We start from the raw sequence: 21,064 nt of genomic DNA, 5'->3' as shown, positions 1-21,064 counted from the left end.
TCTCTTATCTTATATAGTAAAGGAGAAGTCGAAAGTGCTCACGTTCGTTCTCAGAAATTGAAAGTACGTTTTTGCCCCCTTTTAATGAAATTGTCTAATTAATTCTTTTAAATTTTTTCTTCTGTTTAAAAAAAAAAAAATCCGAAAATTAATTAAAAAAAACAAAATTAAGAGGCCTAAACGTGTGATTTGGTATGGGTCGTAATCCAATAAACAGTAGCCGACTATAGCTTTAATCGTAAACCCTACTTATGTCTTTTTAATCCATCGTATATATATGTTATGTATTGTGTGCAGCTTAAATAATTGAAACCCAAACAAACCCTAATCCATCATTAATTGCTCATCTATTCCGCAACCACCCGAGTTGGTGATTCGTTTTCCTCCGTCAAAGCCACTATGTTTATTTATCACGTTGTCACCGCGAGATCAATTGGGCGGAGAGGAAAGAAAGAAGAAGAAGATAGTGAACAAACCGAAGAAGAAAAGAGAAGAAGAAGATAAACCCAAAAGAAAGAAAGAAAGAAAGAAGACTAAGAAGAACAGGTGAAAGGATGGTGACTGGAGATGAAGATACCAAGATTCTTAGATCGGAATCAATCTTGAGAAGGTTCTATACCGAGTTTTGACGAACAACCAAAGCTATATATATATATATATATATATATATATATATAGATGCACGAGTTCAATTATTTATACATATGGATTAAAGTCATATTATACATTCCATTGTCAAGGCTGTTGAGGATGAAGTGAAAGAAGGAAATCAATTTGATCTCATCACTCAAATGTATAAGAGCTTTGGTTTCGCGACCGAATCAAATATCAGAGAGTTACATATGTTTCTTCGTCAATTTTGAATTCATCTGCCTTTGTGACCAAGTTTGGTTAGGGTTGAAAGTGTATTTGTTTTTATACTTTCAGATCATAGCTAACCCACTCTTTTTACATTGATTTGTTTTTATGTTACACATTACTATAGTTTTATAGAAATTCTAATTGGTTTTTTTCATATGATTGTTGGTTTTGGATGGGTGGAAATAGGCAACCATGATGCATGAAGATTTGGGTGATGTTTCAATTTATTGACATGTGATTGTTTATCTTTAATTTATCGAGTTTCTTATTTTGATAAAAATATATGATTTATGTTAGGTATCCAATATTTTTAGACTAATCAAGGTTTGGCTATAATATGATATTTGATAAATTTTTGCGCTTTTTATTTGCTTTACTAATACTTTTGTAGAATTTCAGCATATTACAAAGCTACGGTTGATCTCCACGAGCATGGCATCTCCCTGTAACTTTAATCTATTATTTTTTACTTTGATGAGTTTTATTATTTTGTGGATAATCAGTTTGTTGTCGAATTTCAATGGAGGAAAAAGTAATGGTTGATATCAATTGTGAACAGGTAATCTTTTAGTTAGTCCTAATCCGTTAATATGTTTTTTCTTTGTATTTATGTTGTCATCAGTTTTTAAGAAAAAAAATCTAACCACTTTGATTTCTAAACCTGGCAGATCCTCTAGCAATTTCGCTCATATTCATCTTATACAACAAGCTAAACTCAATTACTTGCTTCCGCAAATGTTTTAAACCCCAAAATATGTTCGGTCATGTTTCTGATTCTGGATTTTAATATTGATGAGCATTGTTGATGTCTCATAAACCCATGGATTTTTCCATGTTATCTACTGTAGGACTCTATAAGCATAATTGTACTTTTCTTGATATTTTCTTTTCTTTTTTGGCCTAACTATACAGTTATAACCACCCTTTCCGTTTCCGATAATGTATGTTCGGAATATAAGCCCTCTGATGGAACTCAAATACAAATCGATTACACAGTTAGACAGAGCTGATGATGAATATTCACGACGAATCTATTGGCAATGTGAGTATTATCCCTTTTTCAGTTTTTATTATACATGATACACATGGCATAGGTGAAACTCCACTCATTACGCAAATGGAAGATTGTGTTTTTGGGTACAAGTAATTAGTCTTATCCTTTTCTCAACGTTTTAGCCAGAATATGTTTTCTTGCTTCTAGCTTTCAAAAATTTCTTAACATAGATGTATTTAAGGTTGTATCAGCGGAGGCGAGTATAATGTACAACGTGGGATTATCCAGAATAATGGTTTTGGTCACCGAAATGTGAACATATTTCTGAACTTCAGATTGGTAAGAGGAAAATAAACTCCCGGCGATGACCCGCCACTCTCAAGCAAATATGTGTTGGCTTATGTTAAAGGTCTTGAATAGACTGACGATGGAGAACCTTATCGTAAACTTTGCATAGCGTTTGAGTTGGTGCATGGGAAAGTCATGCAACTCCCACTGAAAATTCTACTGCATATGCAAAGATGAGAAAGATGGTCGTGGAGATGGTGTCAACGTCGAAGTAGACCGTGTAGTTTAAAATGATGTGCTCAAACACCTAAAGTAATATGTTATTCTTTATGAATGAATCACTGCTAAACCAATACATTCATATCCCATATGATAATGCGAACAAGATTGGGACTTACAGTCTCTTTATGTGCACATGAATCCCTTTGATCATATTTTTTGTTGATGTATCTCTCACTTTGATCCAGGTAAGAGATCGTTGAAGAGGAAATATCTCTAAAGTAGTTAACACTCACATAGAATACTTGGTGAATGCATCGCAACACCAGGGATCTCGATTTGTAACCTAACTTTTGATGTGATCCATCAGAGCTGATTGAATGGTTATAACCAAGAAATTTAGTTTCTTCATTGAGAAAAGAAAAAGTGGACCATCAAAAGTTGATTGAAGGAATCTAATGTTTTCCTTTTTGGATTTTTTTTTTATGAAATCCAGAGTTCATAGAGCAAACAAGGAGAAATCGGTGATACGACACAAATCTAGAAAGAAAAGGCCTCAAACTAAGGAGCTAGAAACATGAATGAGCCGAATTCTTCATCCTTTACACTAGGATATTGATTGACAATTATAAAAAACAGGATGAGAGTGAGTTCGTTGTGTTTTTCTTTTTAGCTTCAAGTTTTGTCTACAAAATATGGTGTTTGTAATCGATATAAAATTTTGATTTATCCAGTTATTTTTGTGTTTATGTTTTGTTCAATTTTAATTAGTCCACAAGTTCTATCCTTTGTCCTTCGAACCATCTCCCTCTTACAAAGTTTGACCTGGCTATTTCGAACGACCATGAACTTCACCTCATAATCGCATGTACTTCTAACTAAAACCTTCTGGTATAGAACCACCATATGTTCTTTTATCGATGTTCCAAAGACGAATGCTCAGTTTGGTCATTGTACCACAAACATCTTGATTTCAGGGTATGATCTCAAGGACCACATATCTCAAGCGAAATCGACCATTATAACGTTTCATGATCATTCAAACGCTTCGGTGGTTGACGAACCATCACATTATATGATTTACATCTGATTCTCTCTCTCTTTAAAATAGAGGAAAGCTTTTCCTTTGTAATAGATAAATTGAAACAGTATCTATTATGTGTTTGAATTTGTATATAATGATTCTAATTTTGTTTTTGTTTATAACGGGTAATTAAACAGGACATCTTGATCCGATCGAGAGATGTAATGGGTAGGCGAAGAAACGATTTGTATTAACCTTTGTTATCATATAATAATTTAAATGTGTTTTTTTTTAAACGATCATTTGGCCGCGCAAGGCGCGGGAACTCAGCTAGTAAATTTATATGATAGTTTAAAATCACCTCAATATAATTCTCTTACAATCTTGTGGTTTTGTCAAAAATAATCAATGAATTCTTTTAAAAAATATTTGCTATTTCAAAACATTTTTTTTGTTTGATAAACGATATAACATGAGTTGTGTGCAAGGACAACTATATACATGTTTAAATTTACCTCAGTATAATTGTTTTTAATTACAATGTTGTGGTTTTGTGTTTTGTTAAAAACAATAAATACATTTTTTTAAGAAAATATTTGTTATTTCAAAACATTTACTTACACGCAACAGATAAATGCTAATTTTTTACAATTCTCATTACGAAAACTGAGATTTTATGTTTCATATATAAAAATAACAGGAGTTGTGCCAGAAAAACTAACTACATGTTCTAGGTTATTACCTAAAAAACCTGGAAAATGTGTTAAAGAAGATTGTGATCGTATGTGTAAGCAAAAATGGCCAGGAAAATATACGGTTGGTCGGTGCTACCCATATACAGATGCTAAGAAGTGCCTTTGTAGTGTATGCGGCCCAGACAGACAACCTCCTTAACTGTTTTAACCAATTCGTGGGGCTGTTGGAATATCACAGGATGCATGTTCCCATAGTAAAACTTAGAGCATGTACATGGGTGATACCCATATAGTATCATTAGGATTTTTTTAGTATTATTTATAATGTTTGTTTATTGTTTGAGATTTTTTATGATACTCCTACTAAATATGTTTGCATTGGTGAGACCGGTTTAAGTATCATTAAAAAAAAATTGCAAAATAAAAAATTAATATATTAAAACATAGGATTACAAAAGGTAATATTACAATTAAAAAACGTAGAATATACTTAAGCAAAATAAAACATAAAATTCAAAAAAACTGAAAAAAACATGATGATAAAAATAATTCGGTCTTATATACATGTAAATGAGGGGTTATTAGTTAGTGAACCTTATACAGATTCACAAACGGTTGATTTTTAGACCAATGTCGAAAATAATTTTCGGATTATTTACTTATACTATAATTGAAATTTTACAAGAAAAAATAAAGATGATTACACCGACCAAACGATTTGGTTCATTATTCAATTAAAAGGTACATATTTACAATATTGTAACATAATAAACATAGTTTAAGAAGATTTTTATGCATGAAGCTAAGAATAAAATTCGGAACATCTCACAACCAAATGTTTGGACCAAAGAAAACGAATCTATAGATTAGTCAAAAAGAATTCAGACACAAATACAACATTAACAAAGCCTTTGAGCTCTCTCTCTCTCTCTCTATCTCTCTACTTTCCTCTGCAGCCTCTGTTTTTTTACAAGTCAGATTAGCTTACTTAGGACAGAAGTTACATGGAGAGACCAAGCCTTGTTGTCATCTCTTTGTCTCGTTTTCTTATTTGTTAACTAAAAGAGTCAACATTTGGCATTTTTGTGATGTACCTGACCAACATCGGCGGTGAAACATACAACTTCACAACCGTAGTTCTCCCTACAAAACAAATATTAGAATCAAAGCTATCAGAACTTGTTGTTTCATAACAGAGAAAGATTCAAAAGTGTATTCTTTCTATAGGTAAGAAATAAACTCAAGAAAAAGGAGAAACATACTTAAGCCATGGCACAATGACAGAGGTATCCAAGCCTCCACTGTAAAGCTAGAACGACTTTTTTTAAGTTTTCCACAAAGTCCAGCCTCCTTTGAATCAGCAGCCAGGGCCGTTCCATCACCGGATAGAACAGCTCGAATTGCTGCATTATTCAAGACAACAAAGTGTTTAAAATGAACTAATGGAAATAACATCTAAAACATGTAAATTTCATCAAAGAGGGGATAAAGAATATGTTTATAAGGAAATGGATTGATTCAGTGTAACCAATTACAGTTCTTAATCCTAATTCAAAACAGTTCTAGTCAATTTCAATGCGTAATTATCCCAAAAGGACCCTAAAAACAGTTCTTAATCATAACGAAATTCAATTTCCAGAAATTACAAAAATCAAGCAAAGATTTTTTCAATTTCAAACCGAAATTAACAATTACCAAACCCTAATCCAACAAAAACCTAACCCTAATCCAAACCCTAATCCAATTTCACCTTCTCAAACGTATTTCCCAAAACCCTAGATCTACACATAAGAAAATGAAATCAGAAATCAACTTATCTTCCTCATAGTCGTCTGAATCGCCGGCGGATCTCCTTCTCCAACCGACAGCTCTTGATTAGAGTTCTTCTTCGAGGGAGATCTAGGAAACCTCGACGGGACAGATGACGAGCAGAGACGCAGAGGTGAAGCATCTGCATGTTCTTCTTCCACGGAGAACTATGGAGATCCGCCGGCGATGAGAAAGAAGGAGAGCCGGAGAATCGCCGAATCGCCGACAGAGGAGGAGAGAAGAATGCGAAAACAAAGATTTTTTTTTTTTTTTCTCTCTTTTCCCACAAAAACGCGTTTCTCCCGACAAATCCCGAGCCGCCACGTCATCAGAGACTGGTATCAAGAGTATCACTCCAGTGATACGGCTCAGACCCAAATCAGTTGTTTTACCCATTAATTTAATGTTTTTGGGCTTATGATACCCAAAAAAAATCTGCTATGTACATGGTCTTATGATACTATTATAATAAAGTAATAAAATATTTGTTGGATCTTCTGGTCTAATGGTTATAAAATTACTATATAAATTCAAATATGGTAATTTGTATGTGTGAGTATGAGAATAAAGTTTGACTTCATAATTAACTATGGTAACAGTTAAATTTTAGGTGTTGTGGTTTACTATTGTTGGAAACTAGAATAGTTCAAATTTTAGAATAAGGTTCGATGACCTAGACCAGAGCCGACCTTCGGACTAATCGGGCCAAACCAATATTTAAGGTCGATAATATTATCATTTTTAATGGTTTTTTCACAAAAGTTTCTTCGATATATTGGTTTAGTTATAGTGGCCAAAACGCCCAAAACTTTTGAGTCTTCCATATCCGTAGTTGAATTTGTAAGATCGGCAAGCATAGAGTAGACGTTTTGGTCGCTAAATAACAAACCAAGCGAAACTCATTTTGATGTCTTGTGAAAAATATGCCCCTTCGAGTTTCTGATATGAAGTGTTGTATTGTCACATTAATACGGTCATGATAGCCTCCAGGAACACATATATATGGGTTTGTTCTCAACTTAAAGATTTGATAGTAGGATTTTAGCTAGTTTTCAATTATCCTAAAACACTATCATGTCATTGTAATACTTAAGGTGTCAATCCAATCATGTCCGATGTTGTCAATTAAGATGTGATCAAAAGTCACTAAGTCAAGCCAAACATAAACAGGTTTTGGTTTTTCTAACAGTCCTAATTAAGTGATCATGTATAAAACAGAAAATCTAACATAAATCAACAGGCTACTCGATCACACTGTCCGTTGCCAGAAACTATGTGTGGTAGAGTATGAAGTGAAAAACAAACAAAAAATGCAACTTTATACTCGATCACACTGTTCATTTCCAAACACTGGGTGTGGTCGAGTATGAAGTGAAAATAGACAGAAATGCAAAATTGATGCAACAGGCCAAAAACAAGCAAAGAACACGAATGCAAACATAGAAATCAAATATATGAGAAATCCCTAAGGATGGGGTAATCGAGTAGAAAAGTCTCCTTAGCCTATCAGGTGGTTAACATGCTCAGTAAAACTATCCCTAGACAACAAGTTCAATAACAGATCAAAATACTACCGTAATAGAGACCCTCAAGCCAAGCTAGTTCCAGACTCAATCACCATTGACGAAAGCTAACCTAGCAGGCATCACGAATCAACAAGTTAAAGCCAAAACGCACTCTGTAACCAACACCTTGGTACAAAGACATGAATCTCTGGAATTAGTGGTTCAGGCATTTCATCAAACACCTTCTGGGTGTGAAAATGTCTGGGTTCAAATTTCAGTTGATCAGAAAAGAATTAGCATTAAGATAAACTAATCCAGAAGGGATCTAAACAAATCAAAGCTTAACCACTAAAACATCAAAACTTAAAGATCTCAGTAAGATAAACAACTTTGTAGAAGAAATCAAATGCAAAAACTGAATAGATTAAGAGTAATTTGGATTACAAAATTCTGGAAAACTAATTGTTCAGCGGATAAAGCTTAAGACCCCTGGATAAAGAGAAAGATGCCTATTTATAGTAAGTTTAGGAAACTCTAAAACACAAAACGACAAAAATCTAAGGCGGTTTAGTAACCTACTCGACCCATGCGATCGAGTAAACGGGTCGAGTAAAGGTGGTGCCTTTATGACTCTTGCTCCGCTGTGAAGGATGTGATCAAGTACATGGTCGAGTGATGCATTGAGTGGTTGCTTCTTCCTCTTCTCTTCCTTGTGCTCAAATTGTCTGGTTGAGTGCGGATTCGAGAAGAGTCAGAAGCATGTGGTCGAGTGTCTGTGGGATGTTGAGGTCAAGTTTCTGTGGGAAGTGGAGGTCGAGTGTTGAGTGAAAGCGTGATCGAGTATAGAGCTGAGGTGGTGATCGGGTAGTCACTTGATGACATGGTCGAGTGGCTTGTGAAGCATGCGCTCGAGTGGCTGCTGCTTCTCCTCTGTTGCCTTCTGCTCGACCATGTTGATTGAGTGACTTGTGCTTCTGCTTTGCTTCTCCCCAATTCGCACACCAACAGCTTCAAAGTACCTGAAAACAACTCCAATATGCAATATGTATGCAAGACTGATGCTAGACTGACCTAAGTATGCAAAGTATGCACAAATGATGGAGAATGATATGAAACAATGATCTAAACAAGGCTAAAATGTTGACAAATGAATGCTCAAAACATGTAAATTATAGACATATCAAGACTTCAACGTCAAGTTAAGGACAGACTTTATTTGCCAAAAAGAAACTTGTGTTTGTGTTGTGTGATTACACATGTTCTTACCATTGAGGAGGGACCTTTTAACAGCTAATGCACAAAAATGAAGAAAGAAACTAACCACCTCTTAACAGCTAATAGTAATACACAAAGATGAAGAAAGAAACTGACCACAAAATCTACAGTTAAAGATGCAATCCCACTAATTTAGGATAAACAAAGACAACCTAATCTCAATTCTATTTTCGATCTAGTTGATGTCGGTTTACTCTGGTTAACCGGTTATGTTCTCATCACCATATTTTTTTTATTATTCTTTTATATTTAAAGATACCCATTTAAAGACACCCATAAAAATAATGAATGTGGATCCTCTTAGGTTAGGATTATAGGTGTTTAGAGATACGAGCGATGTGACTGATATGGTGATCGCTGATTTTAACCTGTCTTTTTATTAATTTGGCCATTTTAATCAATTATTTGAAATTAAAAGAAATATAATTGATAAAGATAAAAAATTATGAATAATTGATTTCATTAAGGATATCATAGTATTTGTTTTGTTTAGAATGATTGTGAGAGTTTTTCAACAATAAAAATCCACATATATTAAGGCATAATTGGAGATAGTAGCATATGCAATTTTCAAATCTAAAAAGTGATCTAAACTTCCAAACAAAATACTTATTAGATAGTATATGTTTTATTTAGAATGATTGGAGATAGTAGCATATGCAATTTTCAAAGCTAAAAAGTGTTCTAAACTTCCAAACAAAATACTTATCAGATAGTAATTTAACTTTTGTTAGTTCTTTTTTTTTCTTGATTTTTTAACCTTGGTCAAGAAAATATTATTTTTTGGAAGTTTTTGAATTTATATTCTCATACATTTCCTTTGTCGTTGTTCATCATGTAAATAATATTTACTACAAAGAAACCTTTGTAGTAAATAATTTTTACTACAAAAATTTGACAAAGGTAAAATACCAAATATATTCTAGAAACCTTTTAAATTTCTACCAATCATATTTATATCAAAATAATTTATATCCAATTTATTGAAGTGGCGTTCTCAACGAATTTCATCACCCATCATCTTATGGTTTGGGTATGCAATTTGGATTTTTGATCCAGGGATTGGCAGGTTTAGAGTCAACGAAGAGGGTCATGACGGATTATTATTCATGTGGGATCATTACGAGAGAAAACCAAAATTATTGTTTCTTAAAATGACACTGGATACGGAATGATTGGCATCAGATGATTGTTCAGAGCTATCAACGAAAGTATTGGGTTTTGTAATACGACGTGCAAATTGGAGTTTTTACAAAGAGAAGATAGCCACACATAACTTTCATATACTGTAAGAAGATTGATTACAAAGGAGAAAAACTATTTAAATAATCTTTTAGCGAGTAAAACTTTAAAGAAAACATCGTCAAATTCACTTCTTAGTTTTTATCTTCTTCAGTATATAGCGTTTTCTTATCTTCTTATGTAATAATTTGCATTCGTAGTTTCTGCAACGACTTTGTATTCTCGTTTTCTTATCAATGAATTTGATTAGCCGAAAATGTATATTAGTTTTCTGTATTTTTTTTTTCAATCGGGAAATTCAGCAGAAACTAACAATTTGATATATATATATTTTAACCCAATTTTTAGAGAAAAAATCATTGCCAGCTACACGAACTATACGCCAACACATCACCACACATGCAGACTATTTTAATGTTTCGCTAACTACACGAACTATTGGTATTACATACGGACATCCCCGAACTATCATCGGTTATGTGTGCAACACCATAATCATCATTTCCAAATAATATAAATGTCTTGTTAACTACACGAAGTATTTTTTTTTTTTGTCAACTACACGAAGTATTTTCATCAATTTTTTTTTAAAATTAATAAGTTAAATAAAACTATATAATATATCAATGTAAATTATATATGTACATTATAACTATTCTAACTTTAAAATTTTAATGTAATAAAGACTAAACTAGTTCCATAAAAAATATATGTGTTCATTAAAAATTTGTTAATTAACTTAAACCTATAATGAACATGTATAATTTAATTAAGTGACACTTTTAAAAATTTAGTTAAATTAATTTCATATAAAACATATGTGTGCATTAAAAAATAGTTAATTAATTTAACTTAAAATTATAAGGGATACTGCATATGTAGAATTTAAACTTTAAAAGTTATAATGCATATATATAATTAACAATAGTGTATTATTTACTTTTAGTTATTTTTCAATTTGTAATTTAGTTTTAAAAAAATGATGGAAATATTTCGTGTAGTTAACAATACATTTATATTATCTGGAAATGATGGTTATGGTATATATAATTTACATTGATATATTATATAGTTTTATTTAACTTATAGTGATGTATAATTTAACTAAGTGACTATTTTAATTTTTTCACAATTTAATATAATAAATATTAAATTAGTTAAATTAATTTAACTTAAAAGTATAATGCATTAAAAGTTATAATATATATATATATATAATTTATAATAGTGTAATATTTACTTTTTAGTTATTTTTTATTTTTTAATTACTTTTTAAAAAAAAAAAATTTGATGGAAAATACTTCGTGTAGTTGACAGAAAAAAGAAATACTTTGTGTAGTTAACAAGACATTTATATTATCTAAAAATGATGGTTATGGTGTTGCACACATAACCGATGATAGTTCGAGGATGTCCGTATGTAATACCAATAATTCGTGTAGTTAGCGAGACATTAAAATAGTCTGCATGTGTGGTGATATGTTGGCGTATAATTCGTGTACCTGACAATGAATTTTCCATTTTTAGACACTAGGTGAATTGGAGTAAATGGGCTTGGCCCAATCCATTCTGACTTTGTGTATGCCGTTCGTGTTCCTCACACTCCGCCGTGTTCTCTCTATCTGTCTCTCTCACAAACTCACTCATCTTTCCGACCTAACATTTTCCGATCTTCTTCGCTTAATTTCATTTCTAAACTCAAATTTTCATCTTTAATCCCGAACCCATTTCGTCGAATTGATCGTGGTAATGTTGAAACCCTAATTTCGTTGGTTTAGGGTTTTGTATCGCAAAAAAAAAAAAAAATCAAATGAAGAAGAAACAAGAAGAGAGTTCGTTGGAGAAGCTAAGTACTTGGTATCAAGATGGAGAACAAGAAGGTGGAGAAAGAGGTGAGAAGAGAAGATTGAGTCTTAAAGGTTCAGACTTTGAGAGTTCTCGAAGTGGTGGAAGTAAAAGCAAAGACGATACTAAGTCTCTTGTTGATGTTGATCATCAAGATCGTGATTCCAATAAGAGAGAACGAACTCATGGATCTTCTTCTGATTCGAGTAAGAGGAAGAGATGGGATGAAGCAGCTGGTTCTGGTAATGATGGTGATCATAAAAGTAGTAAGCTTTCTGATTCTAGACATGATAGTAATGAACATGGTGAGAGTAGGAGAGATTCGAAGTTTGATAGGAGTTTGAAGTCTAGTAGTAGAGAGGAGAAGAGTAAGAGTCGTGGTGTGAAAGATGATGATAGAGGTAGTCCTTTGAAGAAAACTGAGGTAGTTAGAGAAGTGGGGAGATCTAATAGGTCGAAAACACCCGATAGAAGTGGTAAGCGTTATCAAGAGTCTGAGCAGTCGGATGCGGATTATGAGAAGGAGAAGTATGGTCGAAAAGATGAGAGGTCCAGAGGTAGGGATGATGGCTGGTCTGATAGGGATAGGGATCAAGAAGGTTTGAAGGATAATTGGAAGAGGAGACATAATAGTAGTAGTGATAAAGATCAGAAAGATGGGGACTTGCTTTATGATCGTGGTAGGGAACGGGAATTTCCTAGGCAAGGACGTGAGAGGAGTGAAGGCGAGAGGTCTCATGGTCGTTTGGGTGGTAGGAAAGATGGAAACAGGGGGGAGGCTGTTAAAGCATTGTCAAGTGGTGGCGTTTCAAATGAGAATTATGATGTGATTGAGATACAAACCAAGCCACTTGATTATGGCAGAGGGGATTCAGGACCCAACTTTGCTCGTATGACTGAATCTGGTCAGCAACCTCCTAAAAGGCCTAGTAATAATGACGAAGAGTGGGCGCACAACCAGGAAGGTAGACAGAGAAGTGAAACTTTTGGTTTTGGGTCTTATGGGGAGGATTCAAGAGATGAAGCTGGTGAAGCCAGTTCTGATTACTCAGGGGCTAAAGCAAGAAACCAGAGAGGTTCAACACCCGGTCGAAGTAATTTTATGCAAACCCCTAATCGAGGTTCTCAGACTCCACAAGGCATTAGAGGGAACAGACCCTTAAGGGGTGGGAAAGGAAGACCTGCTGGTGGCAGAGAGAACCAACAAGGTGCCATTCCAATGCCTATCATGGGGTCACCATTTGCAAACCTTGGAATGCCACCACCCAGTCCCATTCATTCTCTTACTCCTGGCATGTCGCCAATTCCGGGCACTCCTGTCACCCCTGTCTTCATGCCTCCATTTGCCCCAACTCTTGTATGGCCTGGGGCCCGAGGAGTTGATGGTACTATGTTACCTGTTCCTCCTGTTCTCTCGCCTCTTCCTCCCGGACCATCAGGCCCAAGATTTCCTTCAATTGGCACACCGCCAAACCAGAATATGTTCTTTACTCCACCAGGTTCTGATAGAGGAGGGCCTCCTAACTTCTCTGGGTCTGCATTCAATGTTTCTGGACAAATGGGACGTGGAATGCCATCTGATAAGAATTCAGGGGGGTGGGTTCCTCCTCGAGGTGGTGGACCTCCTGGTAAAGCTCCTTCTAGGGGAGAGCAAAATGACTATTCCCAGAACTTTGTGGATACTGGAATGCGGCCGCAGAATTTCATTCGAGAGCTGGAGCTTACCAATGTGGAAGACTACCCCAAGCTTAGAGAGCTCATACAGAAGAAGGATGAGATTGTATCTAATTCTGCATCTGCACCAATGTATCTGAAAGGCGACTTGCATGAAGTTGAGTTATCTCCCGAGTTATTTGGAACAAAGTTTGATGTTATTCTTGTTGACCCACCGTGGGAGGAATATGTCCATAGAGCTCCTGGTGTTTCTGATAGTATGGAGTATTGGACATTTGATGATATTATCAATCTCAAGATTGAGGTGACTATTTTCTACACTCTTCAATTGCTCATAGGATTTTAGGGTACACACATCCTCTCTTGGGTTATATTTTTTGAGCTGATGTTACTCTCTGCTTAGCACTAGATCTGATGTGATGTTTCAGATATCATTTGTTATCTGAATAAAGTTAGGCAAAGTAGTGGTACTGATTACCGAACATATAGTATTGACTTGTGTGTGGACATTGTGTGTAAGGTTGGTTGCCATCTTTGTTATTGCAGTTTATAACAAAAACAGAATTTTCCATGTATCTGTAGGCAATAGCTGACACTCCCTCCTTTATCTTCCTCTGGGTTGGTGATGGTGTTGGGCTTGAACAAGGGCGCCAATGCCTGAAAAAGGTATTCGGTTCAAATGATTTCTTATTTTCTTTTATGTTTAGGATTTGTTTGTCTTGACAGTATTCACTTCATCTATATTTGTTTGGGTGTCACAGTGGGGTTTCAGAAGGTGTGAGGACATTTGCTGGGTGAAGACCAACAAAAGTAACGCAGCACCAACATTGCGACATGATTCTCGTACTGTGTTTCAGCGTTCCAAGGTCCAGTATGGTCTGCCATTGCCTCCTCGTTTGATTCCTGTGTTGTATATCTTTTGCTTAATCGTTTTTATTGGTATTCGTTTTATAGGAGCATTGCTTGATGGGGATAAAGGGTACTGTTCGGCGTAGCACTGATGGGCATATAATCCACGCTAACATCGACACTGATGTAATTATTGCTGAAGAGCCTCCTTATGGTTAGTAAAATGTGTGTTCCTGATAGAGTGATAAAATCGAGAGTATCTTGCTTGTCCTTATGGTTGGTAAAATGTGTGTTCCTGATAGAGTGATAAAATCGTGAGTATCTTGCTTGTCATATCTCCTTCTCTTTGTTCTGCTTCCAGCTTCCTGTTTCTTTTAAAGTGGGCATGATAGGAGTGCATCAATTATGGCACATCAGCAATTGTGTATAAATAGGATTAAGGTGTGATTAAGGTTTTGCTTTATGTGATTAAGGTGTCAAGTGTTTTGGTACTGGTTTGGGGATTAGTGTTGGGAGGCAAGTTTTTGGGTTCTCGATAACAAAGCCCTAAGTTTCTTTTGGCTCTCGGTTATGGTACATGTGATTAGTTTGCTGGATTAGTCTTGGATTATCCACACTGTAAGCTGGTTCATTGAGAAATATATAAGATTCTGTGGTTGATTTTAACATTGCCATGTCTAAATATTAGTGAATTTGTATCCCTCCTATTATTGCAAGCTGGTTTGCTTAGTTGCATCTCTTTACGCTGTAAAACTGCAGGTTCGACTCAGAAGCCTGAAGATATGTATAGGATAATAGAGCATTTTGCACTTGGTCGGCGGAGGCTTGAGCTTTTCGGTGAAGACCACAATATTCGAGCTGGCTGGCTTACTGTTGGAAAAGGCCTTTCTTCCTCAAACTTTGAGTCACAGGTAAGATCTCATGTTCGCTCTGCAGACATCTATCCACCTCCTGTTTACATGAGCTTTAGACCTATGCAAGTAGCTTCTATGACTGTTTGATCTGTTTTGGATATTCTTTGCTTTAGGCTTATGTAAGGAACTTCGCAGACAAGGAGGGTAAAGTGTGGCTAGGAGGAGGAGGAAGAAATCCACCTCCAGACGCACCGCATCTCGTTGTGACGACTCCTGATATAGAATCGCTTCGGCCCAAATCACCAATGAAGAATCAGCAACAACAATCATATTCATCGTCTCTAGCCTCTGCAAATTCTTCAAACAGAAGAACCACAGGAAACTCACCACAAGCAAATCCTAACGTTGTTGTCTTACATCAAGAGGCTTCTGGATCTAACTTCTCTGTTCCGACCACCCCACATTGGGTGCCACCATCGGCACCAGGCCCCGCAGGTCCTCCTCCAATGGACAGCTTTAGAGTGCCTGAAGGTGGCAACAACACAAGACCACCTGAAGACAAGAATGTTGACATGTACGGTTTTAATTGAGCCTCTCCCAAATTTGCAGAGTTTCCAGAATTGTTTCTATTGAATGGATATTTTACCCCTTTGCATTGAGAAACTCTGCTGCGTACGGTTTTGGTTCTCTGTTTGTAATTCTTTTCATTTTTTACTTTCGTAGAGCCAATACTTTATATTCGTTTCATTATCAATCAAGCTTTTACCTAATAATCCCAATTTGCTCCATACAATGTGATGTACCCAAATCAAATCGCATTAAACCCTTTATATTCATAAGTTACAAAGTCTTATCTGGTAAATGCATCCATTGGCGTCACAGTATGTGCAAACCACCAAGTAAAAAGTCCTTAGAGCCTCAGAAGTAGCGATGTTTTCTCAAGAACTAGTTGCAGGAACCTCCAGGAGACGAGAATTTAAGATTCACTAACTCCACATTCCAATAAAAATCTCTTGTACTCGAGCTCTACTCTGTTATATGCTTCATTCATTTCATCGTTAGCTTCCTGATTCGTTGAAGCGACCTGCATGCAGTTAGCTTCTTTAACAACCGAAGCAAAAATCTGTAAACGTATATTACTCAAACTTATGTAAGTAGCTGACTCTGTATTCTGGCGACGAATCATGTTCATCAGAAGCAAGCGGCTCGTTCCAATCAATCAACGCGGTTCTCCACCTTGTTGTTTTGGAGCCATGGTGATGATCTTGTGATGGTTTTCTGGAGATTATTGTGTGTAACGTCCCAATTATGCATACAATGCAGAACCCAAGAACAGGAAGCAGAGAAGTGAACAAAACACCTGTGTTTAACTAAAGAGAGATATGATTACAGGCTGGAAAACACACTAAGACTACACAATGCTAAATTAGAAACCAAGATCCAAAAAGAATACAACGGAAGCGCTTAGAGGAACGCCACCGAAGCATCGAGTAAACACATGATCCAAACACAGTAAGGAATGTGGATCCAATAAGACACGAACATGGATATAAAGGAAAACTAAAACCTTTCACACTCCTAGTAGTAGAGATATGTTGTGCTTACATGTGGCAAATTGTGGTGATCGTGCCCTGAAAGATTATCTGCAGTGCTAACAGTCTCACTGTATTTCTCTTGCTGGCGTAAATCAGGTAGTTCCTCAGTTGTGTTCTGTCAATACTCATCAAATTTTCAAAGACTAATGAAAGCCAGAATCTCCCAAATTGGGATAATAGTAAAAACCATTCAAGGACTTCTGTGATATACCATCTTAGCGTCATCTATAACAGAAGAAGGAACATCATCGTGGTGCTTCTCTTCAAAATTTAGGTCATCAAGTCTACTACTTGTTTTATTTTCTTCAGGGGTTTCTACTGATACTCCATATTGCTTCAAAATACGTCTCAAGGACTCACTTCTGCAACATCAAAGAGACTAATTCTATAAAACATAGCCAAAATTACCAAAACATTCCTGATTCTAAAGAAACCCTTGATTATTCTCAAAGAACCAACCACTAGATGAAAAAATCAATCACCAGAACCACACAAATCTTATCATTACTAACTCAAATTCAATCTCAGCAATTCAGAGTCACTCACTAATAATGAGTGATGAAGTTCAAAACTTTTTCAGTTAACAAAATTACACACAGAGAACAAAGTCATCACCTTTTAGCAAAACGAGCCAGTTCGTGTTGAGTTCTCTGTTCCTTCTCTAACATCTGCTGAGCTCGAATCTTCCATCTCTACAATACCAAAACAACCACAGAACAAAAATTAGCAAAAAAAAAAAATTAAGGAATTTGTATCTTTGCTTTGTAACCTAACCTCTGAAACTCTTCTAAACCGTTTACTTCTGAAACCGATCAAGGAAGAGCCAAAAACGTCCTCATTGATCAACGAAGCAGCTCCAAGGTGCAAACTTGCCATAGAAGAGGAAATTAGAAAGATTTAGAAAAGAAGAGACCATGTTCCGATGTTCGACCACAAAGATGACATTGTCTTCTTCGACTAAAAAGCTTCGTCTTCATCTGGAAAGAAGAACACATGGTCCCCAAGACTCACTGAACGAAACAGAGGGTCCTCTGTTTTTGAAAAGGACGTTTCTTTTAGGAATACATGGTCCCCAAGACTCACTTCATCTATGTCAAAAAGTAAAGGGTTTTTGTGTAACGAATTAAAACGTTTGGGTCTTTTTTGTAGTTTATAATAAGTATAGGAATGTAATTATAAATACTATATACGGAGTAAATGAGATTCTTACAAAAGCAGAAAAAAGCAATCATTCAGATTTTCCAGATTGCGACATCTTACCTTTTTACCGCCATAAATCACGCGCGAAATTCCCCACTCCCACGCGCCTATTCCACTTCTTCATCGTCACGCGCTTCTTCGTGGGCGTTAGGAGACGGAGGATGAAGAATCGTAATGTGAGAGTCGCTTGGAATTTCTGTAATGAAGTTGGTGACGAAGCACCTTCAATGAGAAGCCCTAGACTCGCTGATTGCGCCGATCTCTCTTGCCCGTTCCTCGCAGGTATTACTCGCAGATCATTCGTTGATTTCAGCATTTGGTTTTGTAATTCTCTTCGAAATGAGATCATGAATGATGAGTATCAATGTAGAAGAAGTTGTGTTCATACGGATTCGAGTTGCGTGTAGAAGAAGTTACTGATTACTTGGCTTACAAATAGTCTTTTAAAGTTTGTAGCAATCCAGTTTTTACTTTACTTCTTTGTCTCTATCTATAATGTGCTCTGTGATTGTCGTCTCAGTTCTATTGCTGATGAGAAGTGGACAATGTATTTGACTGGTGGATTTAATGGTGATGGTGGTTATCACTATAATGGCCGTGGCATGATGAGAAATGTTTGTAGCGTTCTATCGATCTTTCATATGGAAAAGCTTTCTTGAGTTTCTTGATTCTCTCGGTCTGACTATAAGATGTGTTTGGTTTTCTTTTGTATGTCTCCAAACTTCAAAGTAAAGCTAACACTTGATGTTAAACTTGGTGGACGACCTAACACTAACAGCCAATTTTATTTGATCTCGTTGGAAGAATTATGGTTGTCCATGTGATGGAGATGTTTTGACTGATGTAACTAGATACATCGAGATGATAATTAACCTGGCGACAACAAGCTGGTGTAGTCTAGATAATTTATATAGTGTCATGTCCTCCATATCATAGAAGTGCCTCGGGTGAGATCATACATAGGAATGAGACATCCCGGTTCCCATATTCTGCTTACCATCTATATTGCAGCCCTGGCAACGCTGAACATCTAGAGGAACCATTCGATATATGTGATCCATATAGCAATCCTCAAGCACAAGATCGTTGGTCAAAATTCTGCCTCATTGAGAATGGTCGATCGGTCCACGGATATCCCGAGAAGAAAGGGGATGGTTGGACTGGAGATTCAAGAACTTGGGTGCTCGATGTTGGAGTTCTCTTAAGTCGTCTCTACTTCTACTAGGTAATATAGATTATGTGCACATATATTAAGACTTAGACTTAGCATTAAACTTATATGTCTTTGTGGACAGGACCCGGGAACCAAACCAGCAAAGCGAGTGTGGATATCGATCAACGTTGCAGAAATACATGTTAGCAATAGACAAGAAACTGTAGAGTGGACAGTGAGTGATTTTGATGTGTTGGTTCCACAAAAACAAACAAGATCCTTGTGAACATGAAGGTTGTAACAATTCAGTAGTAGCTTTTGCCTTTTTTTTTCTTATTAAGTATTTTATTTTTTTTTGTAAATTAAATTCACAAACAGAAACTCACTAGCCTCGATTACATGATCTTTTTTATTTTTTTTGTGCCAAAAGATTTAATTTTATGAACATGTTACACAAACATAAATGAAAAGGAATAAGTTTCTTTTTAGTTTTTTTGTTTAGAAAGAAAAAGTATTTGTTCTATGTATTATTGGGTTGCTATGTTTAGGCCAGACCGGTGGTGTTAACTTTATGAAAACGTGTTTCCAAAATAAGTTCGAGCACAACTTCTACATCTTTTCTAACTCGTCATCAATACAGCCAAGTTGTCTGAGCATATTACAAGAAGAGCAATCTTTTTTTAATGATCGTGAACAAAGATGTAATTAAATTCAACCGAACTAAAAATCACATTTATTTGGTGGTATTGGAAATTTTTTTGAGGCATTATATTTTCTAATTTTAATTAAGAGTTGATATAGTGACCGATATAAATTTATGAATTATATAGAGAGGAGAGGAGTTACCATTACCAATCAAACCTTTGATTTACTAAAAATCTAAATCTTCTATTAGTAAAATATTTTTGAAAAGATATAAAAAGTATTAATTATATTAGGCCATATAGTATTGTGGATGGAATCTATCTATCTAAAGATTGCTGAATTTTCTTAACCTTTTTGATTAATATTTAGGCTATCTTGAAAGAGCCATTTGACTTCCTAAACAGCGTAGTCTAAACATTTATGTAACAATAACTTGAGTGACTTATATTTGGTAACTTAGTAATATATAAAAGGGTTTTGGAATTTTAGAGTTGGTGTGATTAACGAAGGAATATAAAAACAAAATTTTACTTAAGAAAGAGTCAAAGAGAAGATGGAAACTAGCTAGGGCAAATAAATGAGGAGATGCACCAATAACGTCAACATCTACTCTCTCTCTCTCTCTCTCTCTCTCTCTCTCTCTCTCTCTCTCTCTCTCTCTCTCTCTCTCTCTCTCTCTCTCTCTCTCTCTCTCTCTCTCTCTGCAATAATACAATTTGCGTGTCACTTTCGAGCCCTAAATTAAGCTCTGCAAATTCACCTTTCTCTTTAATTTTCCACCAAAGGAATCTTAAATTCTTAATACTTGCGTGTCAATATATATATATCGTTTCAAAATTTACATTATACATATACTAATCTCAATATGTAGGTGTAACACATTTATATCTCAATTTTTCATTTCGGTTTTGTTGGATAATGTTCTCACTTTCTTGAAAGAATGAAACATACGTACGTATATTTACGTGGAAGTTATGTATATGTTTTAAAAGGTTTAAGTAAATCACACTTGTTTAAATAAACACAAATAACCAATGAGTGGTGGTACAATGATATATTTTGAGTGGTGCATAATTTTCTTTTGGATTTATGATAGGGTTCGTCATCTACTTATTTTACTTTTAACTCACATATTGTTACTATTAACTTTTCGTTGGTCACTATCGACGCGTAATTTAGCAAAATAAAACAAGTATTAGCTACTTTATGGTTCGGTGATGGAGTCTTCCCGGTTACAAAATTAATGTCTGAAACATTTGTTACCATATGGATGAAAATGATTGATAGAAAATAAATCATTTTTCTTACATTTTCCTAAATATTTTACCATTTTGGAG

At 35.4% G+C, this 21,064-nt stretch overlaps 3 protein-coding genes across 4 annotated transcripts; 2 read left to right on the top strand and 1 right to left on the bottom strand.

The window, feature by feature from the left end:
* The first annotated feature begins 11,477 nt into the window (after positions 1 to 11,477).
* Positions 11,478 to 15,907, top strand: LOC110227475 (methyltransferase-like protein 1). Of its 2 annotated transcripts, XM_021021683.1 has the most exons (6): positions 11,482 to 13,735; positions 14,014 to 14,097; positions 14,193 to 14,297; positions 14,386 to 14,494; positions 15,040 to 15,191; positions 15,308 to 15,907. In XM_021021683.1, the coding sequence occupies exons 1-6, from the start codon at positions 11,723 to 11,725 to the stop codon at positions 15,722 to 15,724; spliced, it is 2,880 nt and encodes a 959-aa protein (XP_020877342.1). In that variant the 5' UTR covers positions 11,482 to 11,722; the 3' UTR covers positions 15,725 to 15,907. The 2 variants fall into 2 exon arrangements, with proteins under 2 accessions (XP_020877343.1, XP_020877342.1); XM_021021684.1 differs by lacking the exon at positions 15,308 to 15,907 and having other exon boundaries at positions 11,478 to 13,735; positions 14,386 to 14,505; positions 15,040 to 15,128.
* A 22-nt stretch (positions 15,908 to 15,929) lies between these two features.
* Positions 15,930 to 17,689, bottom strand: LOC9310665. The gene is made up of 6 exons (XM_002872435.2): positions 17,504 to 17,689; positions 17,345 to 17,421; positions 16,941 to 17,091; positions 16,740 to 16,844; positions 16,298 to 16,504; positions 15,930 to 16,218 (listed from the first exon to the last, which is right to left on the bottom strand). Exons 1-6 carry the CDS (start codon positions 17,603 to 17,605, stop codon positions 16,111 to 16,113), a joined length of 750 nt encoding a protein of 249 aa, XP_002872481.1. The 5' UTR covers positions 17,606 to 17,689; the 3' UTR covers positions 15,930 to 16,110.
* A 98-nt stretch (positions 17,690 to 17,787) lies between these two features.
* Positions 17,788 to 19,820, top strand: LOC9310664. The gene is given in 5 exon segments (XM_021021685.1): positions 17,788 to 18,135; positions 18,171 to 18,309; positions 18,312 to 18,341; positions 19,041 to 19,154; positions 19,225 to 19,820. Coding segments are annotated over 5 exon segments (636 nt in total). The 5' UTR covers positions 17,788 to 17,926; the 3' UTR covers positions 19,369 to 19,820.
* The last annotated feature ends 1,244 nt before the right edge of the window (positions 19,821 to 21,064 follow it).

The sequence above is a fragment of the Arabidopsis lyrata genome, assembly GCF_000004255.2.
Source record: "Arabidopsis lyrata subsp. lyrata unplaced genomic scaffold ARALYscaffold_6, whole genome shotgun sequence".
Lineage (NCBI taxonomy): Eukaryota > Viridiplantae > Streptophyta > Magnoliopsida > Brassicales > Brassicaceae > Arabidopsis > Arabidopsis lyrata.
This window is presented reverse-complemented; position numbering and strand designations above follow the sequence as displayed.